Genomic DNA, 16206 nt, shown 5'->3' with positions numbered 1-16206 from the left:
CCTGAGCTCTGACTATGTGCTGGCCTGTTTCCCATCCCATCAACTTCCCCATAAAAGACCGGTTCTACCTCCACTACTCTGTCAGATAGTTTCTTCCTCTTGTGTGGTTTACCTCATGCCTGAGCTCCTCGATTGTTTCCTCGTTCCTGTGGCCAGCCTGCCTTCTGCCACCGCCCTCTGGATTTGGTTTTTTGTTTTTTATCCATGAGTGGTTGGTGCGTTTTGAGTTTGTGATAATTTTTGTGACGATTAAACATCGTAAGAGTATTCCTGTGTGCACCCTCTTCTCTAGCTACAGTGGTCTATACTTTAAATGTGTCTTTCTTGATGTTGTTGGAGTTGAAGACTCAGTGAAGTCTTTCCACGTCTTCCTGCAGGTCAACAACTGAAAACTTATGTTCCCCACTAGAGGGCCACCTCATCCTGTTCTTGTGCATTTTTTAATCAATTTAAATGAATGAAATGATAAAACCATATAAAATCACAACTAAATGTTGGTATTATGAAGTTCTTGACAAAATACAAGTTGAGATGAGCAAAACTATTAAATATGATATGTTATAAAAAGGATAAAATCCAGTTTTGTCCTCTTCCTGGAATCTGATGCTGATGAACCTCCCTCTTCTTCCTGCTCTCGAACCAGCAGGTCCAGTCTGACCACGTGTTTGCTGGTTCCCTCCCCTGCAGATCTACAGCTTAAAGACGGGTCTAAACAACAAGAGCTGAACACTGAGAGCTGACAGCCTCCTACTCTGCACAGACACGAGATTTGTGGATCAGAGCTCAGACTAGTTTCATGTATAAACAAGTGAAACGGTCTGAGTCTCAGTTATCGACAGGAGTAATGGCGCAGAAAGGAGATCAGCTGGACCAAGAATCTTTTTCTTGTTCGATCTGTTTGGATCTTTTAAAGCATCCCGTGACTATTCCCTGTGGACACAGTTACTGTATGAAGTGTATTAACAACTTCTGGGATGGAGAAAAGGAGAAAAAACTCCCCAGCTGTCCTCAATGTAGACGGACGTTCACACCGAGACCTGAGCTGATGAAAAACACCATGCTAGCTGATTTAATGGAGGAGATGAAGAAGACTGGACTCCAAGCTGCTCCTGCTGATCACTGCTATGCTGGACCTGAAGATGTGGCCTGTGATTTCTGCTCTGGAAGAAAACTGAACTGCGAGAAACACCTTCAACCTGATCATGATGTGGCTTCATTAAAGGAACACAAGCTGGTGGATCCCTCCAAGAACCTGCAGGACAACATCTGCCCCCGTCATGATGAGGTGATGAAGATGTTCTGTCGTACTGATCAGAAGTGTATCTGTTATCTCTGCTCTGTGGATGAACATAAAGGCCACGATACAGTCTCAACTGCAGCAGAAAGGACTGAGAGGCAGAGAGAGATGGAGGTGAGTCGACAACAAATCCAGCAGGAGATCCAGGACAGAGAGAAAGATGTGAAGCTGCTTCAGCATGAGGTGGAGGCCATCAATCAGTCTGCTGATAAAACAGTGGAGGACAGTGAGGAGATCTTCACTGAGCTGATCTCTCTCCTCCAGAAAAGAAGCTCTGATGTGAAGCAGCAGATCAGATCCCAGCAGGAAACGGAAGTGAGTCGAGTCAGAGAGCTTGAGGAGAAGCTGCAGCAGGAGATCACTGACTTGAAGAGGAGAGACGCTGAGAGGAAGCAGCTCACAGACACCAAGGACCACAACCAGTTTCTCCACAACTACCCCTCACTGTCACCACTCAGTGAGTCCACACACTCCTCCAGCATCAGCATCCGTCCTCTCAGGTACTTTCAGGATGTGACAGCAGCTGTGTCAGAGGTCAGAGGTCGACTACAGGACATCCTGAGAGACACGTGGACAAACATCTCACTGACCATCACTGATGTGGATGTTTTACTGCCACAACCAGAACCAAAGAGCAGAGCTGAATTCTTGAAATATTCATGTGAAATCACTCTGGATCCAAACACAGTAAACACACTGCTGTTACTGTCAGAGGAGAACAGAAAGGTGACTTTTATGAATCAACGTCAGTCTTATTCTAGTCATCCAGACAGATTCAGTGATGTTGCTCAGGTCCTGAGTAGAGAGAGTCTGACTGGACGTCATTACTGGGAGGTGGAGAAGAAAGCAAGTGAAGTTGGTTTAGCAGTCACATACAAGAATATCAGCAGATCAGGTAGTTGGAAAGGATATGGTTTTGGAGGAAATGACAAATCTTGGTCACTCTATTGTGACTCAGACAGATATGTATTTTGGCACAACAACATCAGTTCCTCCATGTCAGGTCCAAAGACCTCCAGAATAGGAGTTTACCTGGATCACAGAGCAGGTGTTCTGTCCTTCTACAGCGTCTCTGAAACCATGACCCTCCTCCACAGAGTCCAGACCTCCTTCACTCAGCCACTCTACGCTGGAGTCGGGGTTGCTAACACTTCTGGACACTCAGCTGAGTTCTGTAAACTCAAATAGACTTTATTTCTTCTCCATTTTTATGAATCAGTGTTGATTGTTGTGATGTTTCTTCACTGTTCAGAGATCGACGTCTCAAATTCAAGTAGAGTAACGTTGCTCCTTAAGTTGTTGTTTAGTTGTTATTTTATTCATTAAGTAGGTGACACTTGTTCTTTCTTAAGGATTATATTACTTTTTTCAACATAATATTTTTATCAAGGTTAAAATGTAAATCTCTCTGTGCACTAAATGTTGTGCACTAAAAGATTTTATTAATGTTTTATCGCATTATATATTTTTTCAACTTCATGAACCTGAACAGAAAATTCCCCAGATCTGCAGATCAAATGTTGTTGATGTCTATATCTAACTTGCTGATTCTTTTTGTCGGACAAGAATGCTTAGTTTTTTAAATACCTGATATATTTCGGCGATTACTTCCTCCTTCCTCATCGTCACCTGATTCTGATGTAGGAGGAAGTAATTGCCAAAACATCAGGTATTTAAAAAACTAAATATTCTTGTCCGACAGAAAGAATCAGCAAGTTAAATTGTAAAGCCATGGACAAAATGAACTTTATTAAATGATGTCTAAATCTGTTGAAGATGTTTCTTGTTTAACAATGTGGATATTTAGTGGATATTTAGTCAGAAATAAAATTGATGTTTTATCAAAGCGATTTGTTCAGTCTTCATTCCAGTATTTTCCGCTTCTTGTTTCAGGTCAACAAATGAAAGCTGAAACTTATGTTCACCACTAGAGGGCATCTTCATCCTGCTAACAGGGATGTAGAAGAGGTTTAAGCTCCTCCCGTCCGTTTTGTCACGTGATCTACATCCAGTTTCGAAGATGATCGAAGAAGATCCTTTTTCAGCCTACGTCATTTAATGTTGCGCACGCATATGGTTTACCTCATTATTGTTTACAAAAACAAAAAGGGTCTGTTTGATCACATATCGTGGTCAGAGCATGGATGTATTATATTAACTGGATACCAGACCGGAAAATGGCCGCCGTTCATTTCAATGGAAGTTGCTCGCCTGTCGCATACGCCGAAAAATGTTCCTGACTTCCGGGTTTACTTCTGCGTTATGGGGCCCATACATAGACATATATAAAGGCTAGATGACTCGCCCGCGCTGCTGCCAATGGAGAGCGACGTCGTCACACGGCGGCCATCTTGGCACAGGAGAGCTCGCTCACTTATAACATTGTGTTTAATGGAGCATGTACTGCTTAAACAACCTTAACTTGCTCAATTCTCAACAGATTTTTAAACAGTTTGGTTTGTTATGAACGTCAGAGTGGTAGTTATGACACTGCATACTTGTGAATAATTATAAACATTGAAAAACGTACTTTTGTATGAAAATAACAAGAAACAGATAGCTATGACATTGTATTTATATTAAATGAATATTTCTATAGTATTCTTAGTAATATTTATTTTTACATTATAACATATATACATATATTATTACCTTATAAGATGTATATATATATACATATATATATATATATATATATATATATATATATATATATATATATATATATATATATATATATATATATATATATATATATATATATATATATACATGTTATAATGTACACATATGCACATGTTATAATACATAATATATAATATAAATACATCATAATGTAATAATATATAAACATGTTATAAGATAATAATATATGTATATATGTTATAATGTAAATATAAATATTACTAAGAATACTATAGAAATATTCATTTAATATAAATACCATGTCATAGCTATCTGTTTCTTGTTATTTTCATACAAAAGTACTCTTTTCAATGTTTATAGTTATTCACAAGTATGCAGTGTCATAACTACATCTCTGACGTTCATAACAAACCAAACTGTTTGAAAATCTGTTGAGAATTGAGCAAGTTAAGGTTGTTTAAGCAGTACATGCACCATTAAACACAATGTTATGAGTGAGCGAGCTCTCCTGTGGCAAGATGGCCGTCGGTGAACGACGCTAGAGACTCCGCCTTGAGTCATCTAGCCTTTATATATATCTATGGGCCCATAGAGCAGGTGCAGTTGAGTCACCTCCCATGATGCTCTGGGGCCTCCCATCATGCCCGGGGCAACATCCATGGCACGGACACCATAGGCACTATAGACATAAAGATATTTATGTCTATATCTTTATTATGTCTATGAAGGACACGGCCGTGACGTCACGCCCAGAAAGAGACTTTTCTTTGACTTTTCTGGCCGTTAGAAAACATTTTTGAAAACATTTTTGACGGATATAAAGTCCATGACTTAAAAATATAGAATACAAAGATTAGTAATTGACAGTGATTACAGCTGGAAGTGTCCTGTGAACAGTTTTAGAGGCTTCTCTTTTACTATTGTGGTCTATGGGAAAAAAGCTTTTTGGGCCCCATGGGATTTTTTGTTGCAGTACCGCGGCTGGCCACTGGGAAAAATCGGCGTCCCTGCTGAGTGAGAGACCGGGGGCCTGGCTCAGAGTTGTAAAACTGTGTAACGTTTGAATGGTATTTCTGATGAATTGTTGCAGGAAACAGTGCAGATTAACCCTTTCATACACGGCAGTATCACGTGTCAGTGGTTTCATTCTGGTATCAGAGGTGGCAGTTACAAGGATGGATGTCCATGTGCAGGAGTGATTTCCTTTGGCCTTCACTCGTTCATCGCGGTGGAACGACTCTGACCTCAGTCCATTTAGTTTTATTAAAAGTATCTTTATTAAAATCTGATCACAGCACTTTTTTATTATTCATGTTGTGAGAGCTGTAGAACTCTATTTTAATTACTACTTGTTGTTGTGTATGTAATGCCAGTGTGTGTTTGTTTGTGTGTTTGATCAACAGTTCTCTTTCTGTCTGCAACACGGCTGTTGTCTATTAATGTTTCGGGCTCCGTATACGTGTGTGGATGGGTGGAGGCATCGAACCAAAATCTCACCAGTGTGTTACGTTCAGAAGGGTTTAGTATGGACCACTGTAGCTAGAGAGGAGAGCGCACACAGGAATAGTCTTACGATGTTTAATCGTCACAAAAATGATCACAAAAGACACACCAACCACTCGTGGATAAAAAACAAAAACAAAATCCAGAGGGCGGTGGCAGAAGGCAGGCTGGCCACAGGAACGAGGAAACAATCGAGGAGCTCAGGCATGAGATAAACCACACAAGAGGAAGGAACTATCTGGCAGAGTAGTGGAGGTAGAACCGGTCTTTTATGGGGAGCTTGATGGGATGGGAAACAGGTGTTCCTTGATGAAGCCCGGGAAGGAAATAGGCCGGCCACACCTCCTGCCACACACCTGTAAAACCAAATTATGAAGGGAAGGGGGAAACAGAGCACAGACGAAAACCAAATACAAACACAACACCCCAGACAGTGACAGAGCGTGTATTATTATATCGTTACGTTTGTATTATTATATCATTACGTTTTTATTATTATATTTTTACAGGGCGGTGTAAGTGAACCCATATAACGCTTTCGCTCAGTACCGAAGTGGTACGTCCTCCTCTTTGGCCGTCAAAAGCTTAAAGCCAGTGTGGTGGATTTTGCTCCACACTCTGGCTCCTGAGTGGGAAACAGCAGAACGATAAGGGTACTGGTGGTGAGAGATCATGCTATTTTCCTTCCCTCCTTACTAACCCACACAGACACGTAAGTATCCTGGGGGGCGGAAAAAAAAAGTATAACTCTCTAATAACTGAACCACAACTCCCTTTGTGGCACAACACAAAATGGTGACCCGTGTGAGGCTTTTAATGTACCAGTTTTGTGTCAAATCTGTGTAAAATAATCCAATATCTATTTTGATTTGAAAAAAAAATTATAATTCTAAAAAAAAATTACATGTCATTCCCGGGTCGGGTGGTCGGGGTTCGCCTGGGTCCCGGTCCGCCGCCGTGGGATCCCTGGCTGCCTCTTCCCGTAGTCGTGGGGGCCCCACCCGCGGGTCCCCTCGGCTGCCGCTGGCGGTGGGTTTCCTCCCGCCCTTTTCTCGCCCTCTGTGGGGTTGCTGGTGGCCTGGGTTCCGGGTTCTTCCTTGTCGGCTTCTGGTCTCGCGGGTGGCGGGGTGGCGGGGTTACCCCCCCCCCCCCCCACTATAGATACACTTCAGGTGGAGCTTTGTTAGGATTATTACACACACACACACACACACACACACACACACACACACACACACACACACACACACACACACACACACACACACATACACACACACACACACACACACACACACACACACACACACACACACACAGCCACACATACATATACACACACACACACACACACACAGCCACACACACACACACACACACACACACACACACACACAGCCACACATACATATACACACACATACACACACACACACACACACACACACACACACACACACACACACACACACACACACAGCCACACATACATATACACACACACACACACACACACACACAGCCACACATACATATACACACACATACACACACACACACACACACACACACACACACACACACACACACACACACACACACACACACACACACACACATAGCCACGCATACATATACACACACATACACACACACATATACACACACACACACACACACACACACACACACACACACATAGCCACACAGACATATACACACACACACACATAGCCACACAGACACACAGACACACACACACACACACACACACACACACACACACACACACACACACACACACACACACACACACACACACACACACACACACACACATATAGTCATATACATCGGCTCGTTCACCTGCATGCTTGCTCTGTAGTTTTTGGGGTTAGTTAATCACGGTAGTTTAGCGCAGATTATGATTGGATCTCGAGACTTGGGACGGTTGCTGCTCGTGTTTTGGCCAATTCCGTGCCGGTGTCGGTGCTTTTTTTCCCACCTGCTTTTTTTTACCGGCTCCCCGTACGTGATGACGTTTCGTCTTGTGATTGGCTTTTGACCGTACGTGATGACGTTCCGTCTTGTGAAAACTGATGATTAATAAATGTAATAAAGCAAATTGATAATTTAAAATGTCTATTAAGATCAAAATATTTAACTGCTTACTGCTATGCAGCAAGCAAAATATTGTTTACCCTATACTGTATATAGTAGGCTATTATTGTTCTCAGCTCACTGATGAATCTCCAATTGTCTAATGAAAATAGTCCCTAATAAATATTTTAACTCGGCCGCTCGGTGGCGCAGTGGGTTAAGTAGCGGGCCATATACTGAGGCTACAGTCCTCCTCCTGCAGCGGTCGCGGGTTCGAATCCAGCCCACGCACCTTTGCTGTGTGTCTTCCCCATTCTCTCTCTCTACCCATTTCCAGTCTGCATCTCCAATAAAGGGCCACTCGAGCCCCAAAAAACCTTAAAAAAAAATATATATATTTTAACTCTAATATTTTTTTTAGCCTATGTCAGTAAGATCACTGATAATTCTGATAATTCCTTGTATATGTTTCTTCTCCCTTTTACCTCCACTATGATCTGCTGCTTCTGACTAAAATACCATCGCTGGGAAAAAATGCACACTTCCGGGGAAAATATTGCAGCCCGATACAATCTGGTACCCACACCGGTTTCGTGTCTGTTCTGTTTTTTTTTCTTCAGATTTCCAGTGCTTGACGTGCGCCTCCATGTGTGTTCTCGCGTCCTGGATCAGCAGCGGATGTCACCGCCTGACCCCCTCCCCCGCCACCGCCGCCGCCGTTCCCCCCTCCCCCCTCCCCAAAAAATGGGTTTGTACGTGTGTATATATATGTATGTGTATGTATGCGTATATATATATATTTATATATATTAATAAGATAAATATAGTAACAATGCACATATATATGCCTTAGGTTCTTACCAGCATGTTATTAACCATTAATATGTGTGCAGACAAGGTGAAAAAGTAAATAAATAAAATAAGGGGGCGTTTCATTTTAATGTACCGTAATGATTTTTATAGATACTACAGAATTCACTTTATTTCAAGTCGGTGCTCATTGGCATTATTGAAACATTTAAAACAAGAAAAATTAAAATATGATTGATTGAATGATTAAAATATTTTTTTTTCTATTGCATTTCTTAAGAATTTTAAATCAGTTGATTTATAAATTTGTTGATTACATGATCTCAAATCAAAACCTTTCTCATGTGAAGCGAAATGTTCATTGTTGGGATGTTTGTGCACAACTCAGAGATGTTGAACATCTACAAAAGTTGTTCTTTTCAGGACTTTTTCAAGTCTTTTGGTGTTTCTTCGGTAGTCTTTGTTTTTTTTTTCCCAAACTGCAATAAAATTATGATGTATCCATGCAGGTAGATGTTTCTGATCTAAAATCTTATTAATATTTGTCTTGTTTTGTGTGAGTGTCATTTGCTTTACTATTCAGTCTTTTTTGTGTTGCTTTGTCACTGATATGTTATGAAAATCATGGACCCCTCTGCTTTTTAGATTTAACTGCTCTTTCTCAAAATACCACCAATCTACATTTTTTTCTTCTTTTTTCTGTCATTTCAGGTTTTCTAAACACAACACGACCTGATTCACAAGTGGCGATCCCAAGAACTGCAGACCAAATGCTATTGATGTCTGAATCTGTGGAGGAATGTTTAAATGTGTTCATCTGACATAAAACATCTCAAGCATCAACAATGTTTCCTTCCATGTTCATTCAACGATTTATGATATAAAATAAATATATAATATTTATGTATGAAATAACAGTATATTACATACTGTTATTTAATACATATTATGTATTTAAATGCGTCTTTCGTGATGTTGTTGGAGTTGAAGACTCAGTGAAGTCTCAAGGGGTCAACAACTGGTCAACAACTGAAAACTTATGTTCCCCACTAGAGGGGAACCTCATCCTGTTCTTGTGCATTTTTGAATCAATTTAAATTAATGAAATTATAAAACCATCTAAAATCACAATTAAATGTTGGTATTATAAAGTTCTTGATAAAATACAACTTGAGGTGAGCAAAACTATTAAATATGATATGTTATAAAAAGGGTAAAATCCAGTTTTGCCCTCTTCCTGGAATCTGATCCCGATGAACCTCCCTCTTCTTCCTGCTCTCAGATCCAGTTGCTCCACGTGTTTCTTTGTTCCCTCCCCTGCAGATCTGCATCCTGAAGGCGGGTCTGAACAACACCAGCTGAACACTGAGAGCTGACAACATCCTACTCTGCACAGACACGTGATTTGTAGATCAGACGAGTTTCATGTTTGAGGAAGTGAAACTTTTTCAGTCTCTGTTATCGAGAGGTGAAATGGCGCAGAAAGGAGTTCAGCTGGACCAGGAAACTTTTTCTTGTTCGATCTGTTTGGATCTTTTAAAGGATCCGGTGACTATTCCCTGTGGACACAGTTACTGTATGAACTGTATTAATAACTTCTGGGATGAAGGAGAGAAGAAACTCCCCAGCTGTCCTCAGTGCAAACATACGTTCACTCCGAAGCCTGTGCTGGTGAAAAGCACCATGTTTGCTGCTTTATTGGAGCAGATGAAGAAGACTGGACTCCAAGCTGCTGCTTCTGATCACTGCTATGCTGGACCTGAAGATGTGGCCTGTGATTTCTGCTCTGGAAGAAAACTGAAAGCCATCAAGTCCTGTTTATTCTGTCTGGCCTCTTACTGCGAGAAACACCTTCAACCTCATCATGATGTGGCTCCATTCAAGAAACACAAGCTGGTGGATCCCTCCAAGAACCTGCAGGACAACATCTGCCCCCGTCATGATGAGGTGATGAAGATATTCTGTCGTACTGATCAGAAGTGTATCTGTTATCTCTGCTCTATGGATGAACATAAAGGCCACGACACAGTCTCAGCTGCAGCAGAAAGGACTGAGAGGCAGAGAGAGATGGAGGTGAGTCGACAACAAATCCAGCAGGAGATCCAGGACAGAGAGAAAGATGTGAAGCTGCTTCAGCAGGAGGTGGAGGCCATCAATCAGTCTGCTGATAAAACAGTGGAGGACAGTGAGGAGATCTTCACTGAGCTGATGTCTCTCATCCAGAAAAGAAGCTCTGATGTGAAGCAGCAGATCAGATCCCAGCAGGAAACTGAAGTGAAGAGAGTCAGAGAGCTGGAGGAGAAGCTGCAGCAGGAGATCACTGACCTGAAGAGGAGAGACGCTGAGATGAACCAGCTCACAGATACCGAGGACCACAACCAGTTTCTCCACAACTACCCCTCACTGTCACCACTCAGTGAGTCCACACACTCCTCCAGCATCAGCATCCGTCCTCTCAGATACTTTCAGGATGTGACAGCAGTTGTGTCAGAGGTCAGAGGTCAACTACAAGACATCCTGAGAGACACGTGGACAAACATCTCACTGACCATCACTGATGTGGATGTTTTACTGTCAGAACCAGAACCAACGAGCAGAGCTGGATTCTTGAAATATTCATGTGAAATCACTCTGGATCCAAACACAGTAAACACACAGCTGTTACTGTCAGAGGAGAACAGAAAGGTGACAGTTATGGACCAACATCAGTCTTATTCTAGTCATCCAGACAGATTCAGTGATGTTTCTCAGGTACTGAGTAGAGAGAGTCTCACTGGACGTCATTACTGGGAGGTGGAGAAGAAAGAAAATGTAATTAATCCAGCAGTTGCATACAAGAATATCAGCCGATCAAAGGGGTGGAACGGAAGTGGATTTGGAGCAAATGACAAATCTTGGTCACTCTATTGTGGCTCAGACAAATATGAACTGTGTTACAACAACATCAGAACCCTTATCTCAGGTCCAAAGAGCTCCAGAATAGGAGTTTACCTGGATCACAGAGCAGGTGTTCTGTCCTTCTACAGCGTCTCTGAAACCATGACCCTCCTCCACAGTGTCCAGACCACCTTCACTCAGCCGCTCTACGCTGGAGTTTGGGTTGGTGACACTGATGGAGACTCAGCAGAGTTCTGTAAACTCAAATAGACTTTATTTCTTCTCCATGTTTATGAATCAGTGTTGATAATTGTGATGTTTCTTCACTGTTCAGGGATCGACGTCTCAAATTCTGATTGTAGAGTAACGTTGCTCCTTAAGTTGTTGTTTAGTTGTTATTTTATTCATTAAGTAGGGGACACTTGTTCTTTCTTAAGGATTATATTACTTTTTTCAACATAATCTTTTTCTCAAGATTAAAATGTAAATCTCTCTGTGCACTAAATGTTGTGCACTAAAAGATTTTATTAATGTTTTATCGCATTATATATTTTTTCAACTTCATGAACCTGAACAGAAAATTCACCAGATCTGCAGATCAAATGTTGTTGATGTCTAAATCTAACTTGCTGATTCTTTTCGTCGGACAAGAATATTTAGGTTTTTAAATACCTGATATATTTCGGCGATTACTTCCTCCTTCCTCATCGTCACCTGATTCTGATGAAGGAGGAAGTAATTGCCAAAACATGTCAAGTATTTAAAAACCTAAATATTCTTGTCCGACAGAAAGAATCAGCAAGTTAAATTGTAAAGCCATGGACAAAATGAACTTTATTAAATTACGTCTGAATCTGTTGAAGATGTTTCTGTTTAACAATTTGGATATTTAGTCAGAAATAAAACTGATGTTTTAATAAAGTGATTTGTTCAGTCTTCATTCCAGTATTTTCGAGGTCTTCCTGCAGGTGAACAACTGAAAGCTGAAACTGATGTTCACCACTAGAGGGCATCTTCACCCTGCTAACAGGGATGTAGAGGAGGTTAAAGATCCCCGCTCCGTTTTGTCACGTGATCTACATCCAGTTTTGAAAATGATCAGAGAAGACCCTTTTTCAGCCTACGTCATGTAATGTTGCGCATATGGTTCACCTCATTATTGTTTGCAAACACAAAAAGGGTCTAAAGTTTGATCAAACGTCATGGTCACAGGTGTAAAACTGTAAAGTTTGAATGATATTTCTGCTGAATTGTTGCAGGAAACAGTGCAGATAAACCCTTTCATACACGGCAGTATCACGTGTCAGTGGTTTTATTCTGGTGTCAGAGGTGGCAGTTACAAGGTTGGATGTCCACGTGGTCCTGCTTCTTCTAGAAGAAAGTATTCAGCCATTTCAATCCTTTTAGCAAAGTCTACCACCATCTGTCCTTCTGTGTTCCTGTCCTGGAGGCCAAACCTGTCCATCACTTCCTCATCGCCTCTGTTGCCTTCTCCAACTTGTCCATTTTAAATCTGTACCAATCCCCAAGGTGACAATTCAAGTTAATCTAGATTTATTTAGATGTATTTTAGTTTCGAAACATGTTTAGTTGTGATAAATATACCAGTGTATCACACACCTCTTTTGTAAATTCTGCAAACTGGTTAAGAAATGTACCTGATCCAACATGAGGGTATGAATCCAATATGTGACTGGTTTGTTGATTTAACAACGCTTGTCAATACTAGTCATAAAAGTGTTGGGACTGCACGCACGTTTCAAGGATCACACCTAAACACCTTGAATTATTAATTTCAAATTCAACAGCAGAAGTCTGTAGCCTCTCGAGCAACATGGCTGCGTCCTGCACAAACCGCTCTTCAGGAACCAGTGAGTCATGTGACCTCAAGCTTTGTACATTTGTTCATTACAGTCTCTGGGCAGCATTCAGAGATCTCGTTGTCCGATCCAATTATGCAAATCTGTGCAGCAGGAAGGAAGTAAAATATTAACAGAGCGCTCCATTAATTTGCCAATGCTTTGCCACAAAGGAAGTGCTGGTGCAGTTATTAGAGAGTTATTAATAATTGTCTTATGATAGTTATTAATAATGACTCAAAAAGTTGACTTATCAAAATAAACCATCAAAATGAATCATTCAAAACGGGGCACCAGCTGACTTATCAGGAAATAATAAATTGAAAAAGCAAAATCAGTCTCAAAGTAGCTGTTATTCTAAACGTGCCAGCCTGTTTCCAGGGGTGGAGTTACAGAATAACAGTGAAGGAAGGAGTCTGAGCACAGACCTTTGCAGCCAGCAGCTGGGACAAATATGTATAAAATACCCAGAAACAACTTTTCTCATTCAAATAAATCAAATTAATTCTGGCCTGTTGTTGCTGGTACACCTGAGTTATAAATATATATATATATATATATATATATATATATATATATATATATATATATATATATATATATATATATATGTATATATATATATATATGCAGTTTAATATCAGAAAGCCACTAACAAGACGGCCATACTTTGGTAACAGCGACACAATAAACACGTCTCTTTGTGAAAAAACTTTTTCAAGTCAAAACGTGAAGTATCACGGCTTTTTGCGACCTGTTGCTTTGAGTACAACAACCACATAGCTGCGCCAACGCGCCAGATTATTTACATACATTGCAAAAGGGTAATATTTTTTTGTGTTTTTGTCATTTTAGTTCATTATTATGGATTTTGATATGAACAAAATAAATTACCAAAATGGCTACCCCCACACTGCCGTCGCTCAAACTAGTAAGTATGCATATCCAATCACAGGAGGCCTAAATGTCGTTCAACGTCAGACTAGCTAGACGGCCTTACTGAAACAACTTGTTATCTTATTGGCTATCGCAACTATCTATCAACTATATTTGCCCATTCTTTTACAGTGCACAGATTCAGTGTTGATCTGTGAAGGCCCGGGCATATTTCATACAGCCGGGCAACATAAGATAGCGAAATTCTGATTGGAGAAAAACTCTAACCTAAAAACAACAGGATTGGAAGGAGCATAATATGACATGAAGAGAATATGAATACTTTAGATATTTAGGGAAAGTAAATTAAAAATTAAAATGAACCTTTATTATAATTATGATTATGATTTCTGGTTATGTGAGGCCAGCAGAGAAGGTGCTGGCCCTGATGGCCCACCACTGAAAGATAATGAAAAAACACTTGGGATCAATTCAGAAGCCTAAATTACATATAAACAACAACTAACTAATCATTAAACACAAACTTTCATTCAGCTCATCTGGGGCTCAGAACATTTACGGGTCACTCGTGGGTCTTACAGTCATTTTGGAGGTTATTTTGTTTCAAACGATGCGGTCAACATTAATAAAATCGAGGCTGGCCACAGAGCTAGGCCTCAAAATTGAAATTAAGTCTTTCCATGTTAAACAAAGGACTGTGGCCCATTTGCTCATCAGCAATTTTCAGACATTTAAATAAACCTTCACAAACTAACATAAAAAATAACTGGTATTTCAAAGTTTCTGACAAAATGAGGTGAGAAAAACCTTTAAATAAGAAATGATCCATCCATCCATTATCTATACCCGCTTTATCCTTTGCAGGGTCACGGGGGTCTGCTGGAGCCTATCCCAGCTAATTTCAGGCGAGAGGCAGGGGTTACACCCTGGACAGGTCACCAGTCCATCGCAGGGCCACATATAAACACACAAACCATGCACACTCACGCTCACACCTACGGGCAATTTAGAATCACCAATTAACCTAATATGCATGTTTTTGGACTGTGGGAGGAAGCCGGAGTACCCGGAGAAAACCCACGCAAGCACGGGGAGAACATGCAAACTCCACACATAAAGGCCCCTGCCGGGCCTGGGAGTCGAACCGGGGACCTTCTTGCTGTGAGGCAACCACTAAGCCACCGTGCTGCACTGTGCTGTCGCATTCCGCCCCGACTTCGCCTCCAGAGACCCGGCACTTTGAGATGAGGACAAGATGTCGGTTTCGTATGGGCTCAAATTAATGCCATAAGTATTTTGTATCTGTAAATAAACTTTGTACTTGTAGAAATATTTTGTGCGTGTGCAAAAAATATTTGTACTTGCAAAAAAATATTTGTACTCGTAAAAATATTTTGTGCGTGTGAAAAAAACATTTATACTTGTAGAAAATATTTTGTGCGTGTGCAAAAAATATTTGTACTTGCAAAAAATATTGCTACAAACTTTTACAAAGCTACAAAGTTTTTTTTACAAAGCTACAAACGTTTTTTACAAAAGCTACAAACTTTTTTTCAAAAGCTACAAACTTTTTTTTACAACTACGAGTTATGGCAGTGTTTTGATGTGCCAAAACTAAGAGCCAATCAGCGATCTTTGGCACGGGTTTCAAAGTTTTTCTGGAGAGCCAATCAGCACATTGCATCGCCTACCGACGTCGCCGCCAACTAATACTATCGATAAAGAGATCGATAAAGTTCTTATTTTTGCCGTCTGAGAAAATTAAATATATTATATTTGGTGCCTAACTGTTTCCCAAGTATATTAGCGCGTGTGTGAATGAATAAATGAGACGTAAAACGTAAATTTCTTTGTAGAAAGGTGCTTTATGAAAATAAGTCCATTTACTTGTATTAGTTTGCAGCCCAGTCTTGCCACATCCAATATGGCGGTGACGTCAGTAGGCGATGCAATGTTCTGATTGGCTCTCCAGAAATGCTTTGAAATCCGTGCCAAAGATCGCTGATTGGCTCTTAGTTTTGGCACGTCAAAACACTGCCAAAACTCGTAGTTGTAAAAAAAGTTTGTAGCTTTTGAAAAAAAGTTTGTAGCTTTTGTAAAAAAAGTTTGTAGCTTTGTAAAAAAAATTTGTAGCTTTGTAAAAAGTTTGTAGCTTTGTATCTACAAGTAGAAATATGTTTTGCAAGAGCAAATATTTTTTTCACACGCACAAAATAT

General features: G+C 40.5%; 2 protein-coding genes across 2 annotated transcripts; both read left to right on the top strand.

Annotated features, from left to right (window-relative positions):
* Nucleotides 1-844: 844 nt before the first annotated feature.
* LOC133451840 (tripartite motif-containing protein 16-like) lies at nucleotides 845-2502 on the top strand. Its single transcript, XM_061730981.1, has 2 exons — nucleotides 845-1105; nucleotides 1232-2502. The coding sequence occupies exons 1-2, from the start codon at nucleotides 845-847 to the stop codon at nucleotides 2483-2485; spliced, it is 1515 nt and encodes a 504-aa protein (XP_061586965.1). The 3' UTR covers nucleotides 2486-2502.
* Nucleotides 2503-9829: 7327 nt separating this feature from the next.
* LOC133451839 (tripartite motif-containing protein 16-like) lies at nucleotides 9830-11937 on the top strand. The gene is made up of 2 exons (XM_061730979.1): nucleotides 9830-11235; nucleotides 11317-11937. Exons 1-2 carry the CDS (start codon nucleotides 9830-9832, stop codon nucleotides 11501-11503), a joined length of 1593 nt encoding a protein of 530 aa, XP_061586963.1. The 3' UTR covers nucleotides 11504-11937.
* The last annotated feature ends 4269 nt before the right edge of the window (nucleotides 11938-16206 follow it).

The sequence above is a fragment of the Cololabis saira genome, chromosome 10, assembly GCF_033807715.1.
Source record: "Cololabis saira isolate AMF1-May2022 chromosome 10, fColSai1.1, whole genome shotgun sequence".
Taxonomy (NCBI): domain Eukaryota; kingdom Metazoa; phylum Chordata; class Actinopteri; order Beloniformes; family Belonidae; genus Cololabis; species Cololabis saira.
The sequence above is the reverse complement of the archived record's forward strand: the minus strand, read 5'-3'. Positions and strand labels throughout refer to the sequence as shown.

What these genes read in the sequence shown, in the direction of transcription:
- LOC133451840 (XM_061730981.1), top strand. Translation starts at nt 845, where the DNA reads ATGGCGCAGAAAGGAGATCAGCTGGACCAAGAATCTTTTTCTTGTTCG. An exon ending in AGAAGACTGGACTCCAAGCT is followed by an intron (nt 1,106 to 1,231) that starts GCTCCTGCTGAT and finishes AAGGAACACAAG; the next exon opens with CTGGTGGATCCCTCCAAGAA.
- LOC133451839 (XM_061730979.1), top strand. Translation starts at nt 9,830, where the DNA reads ATGGCGCAGAAAGGAGTTCAGCTGGACCAGGAAACTTTTTCTTGTTCG. An exon ending in TGGAACGGAAGTGGATTTGG is followed by an intron (nt 11,236 to 11,316) that starts AGCAAATGACAA and finishes AACCCTTATCTC; the next exon opens with AGGTCCAAAGAGCTCCAGAA.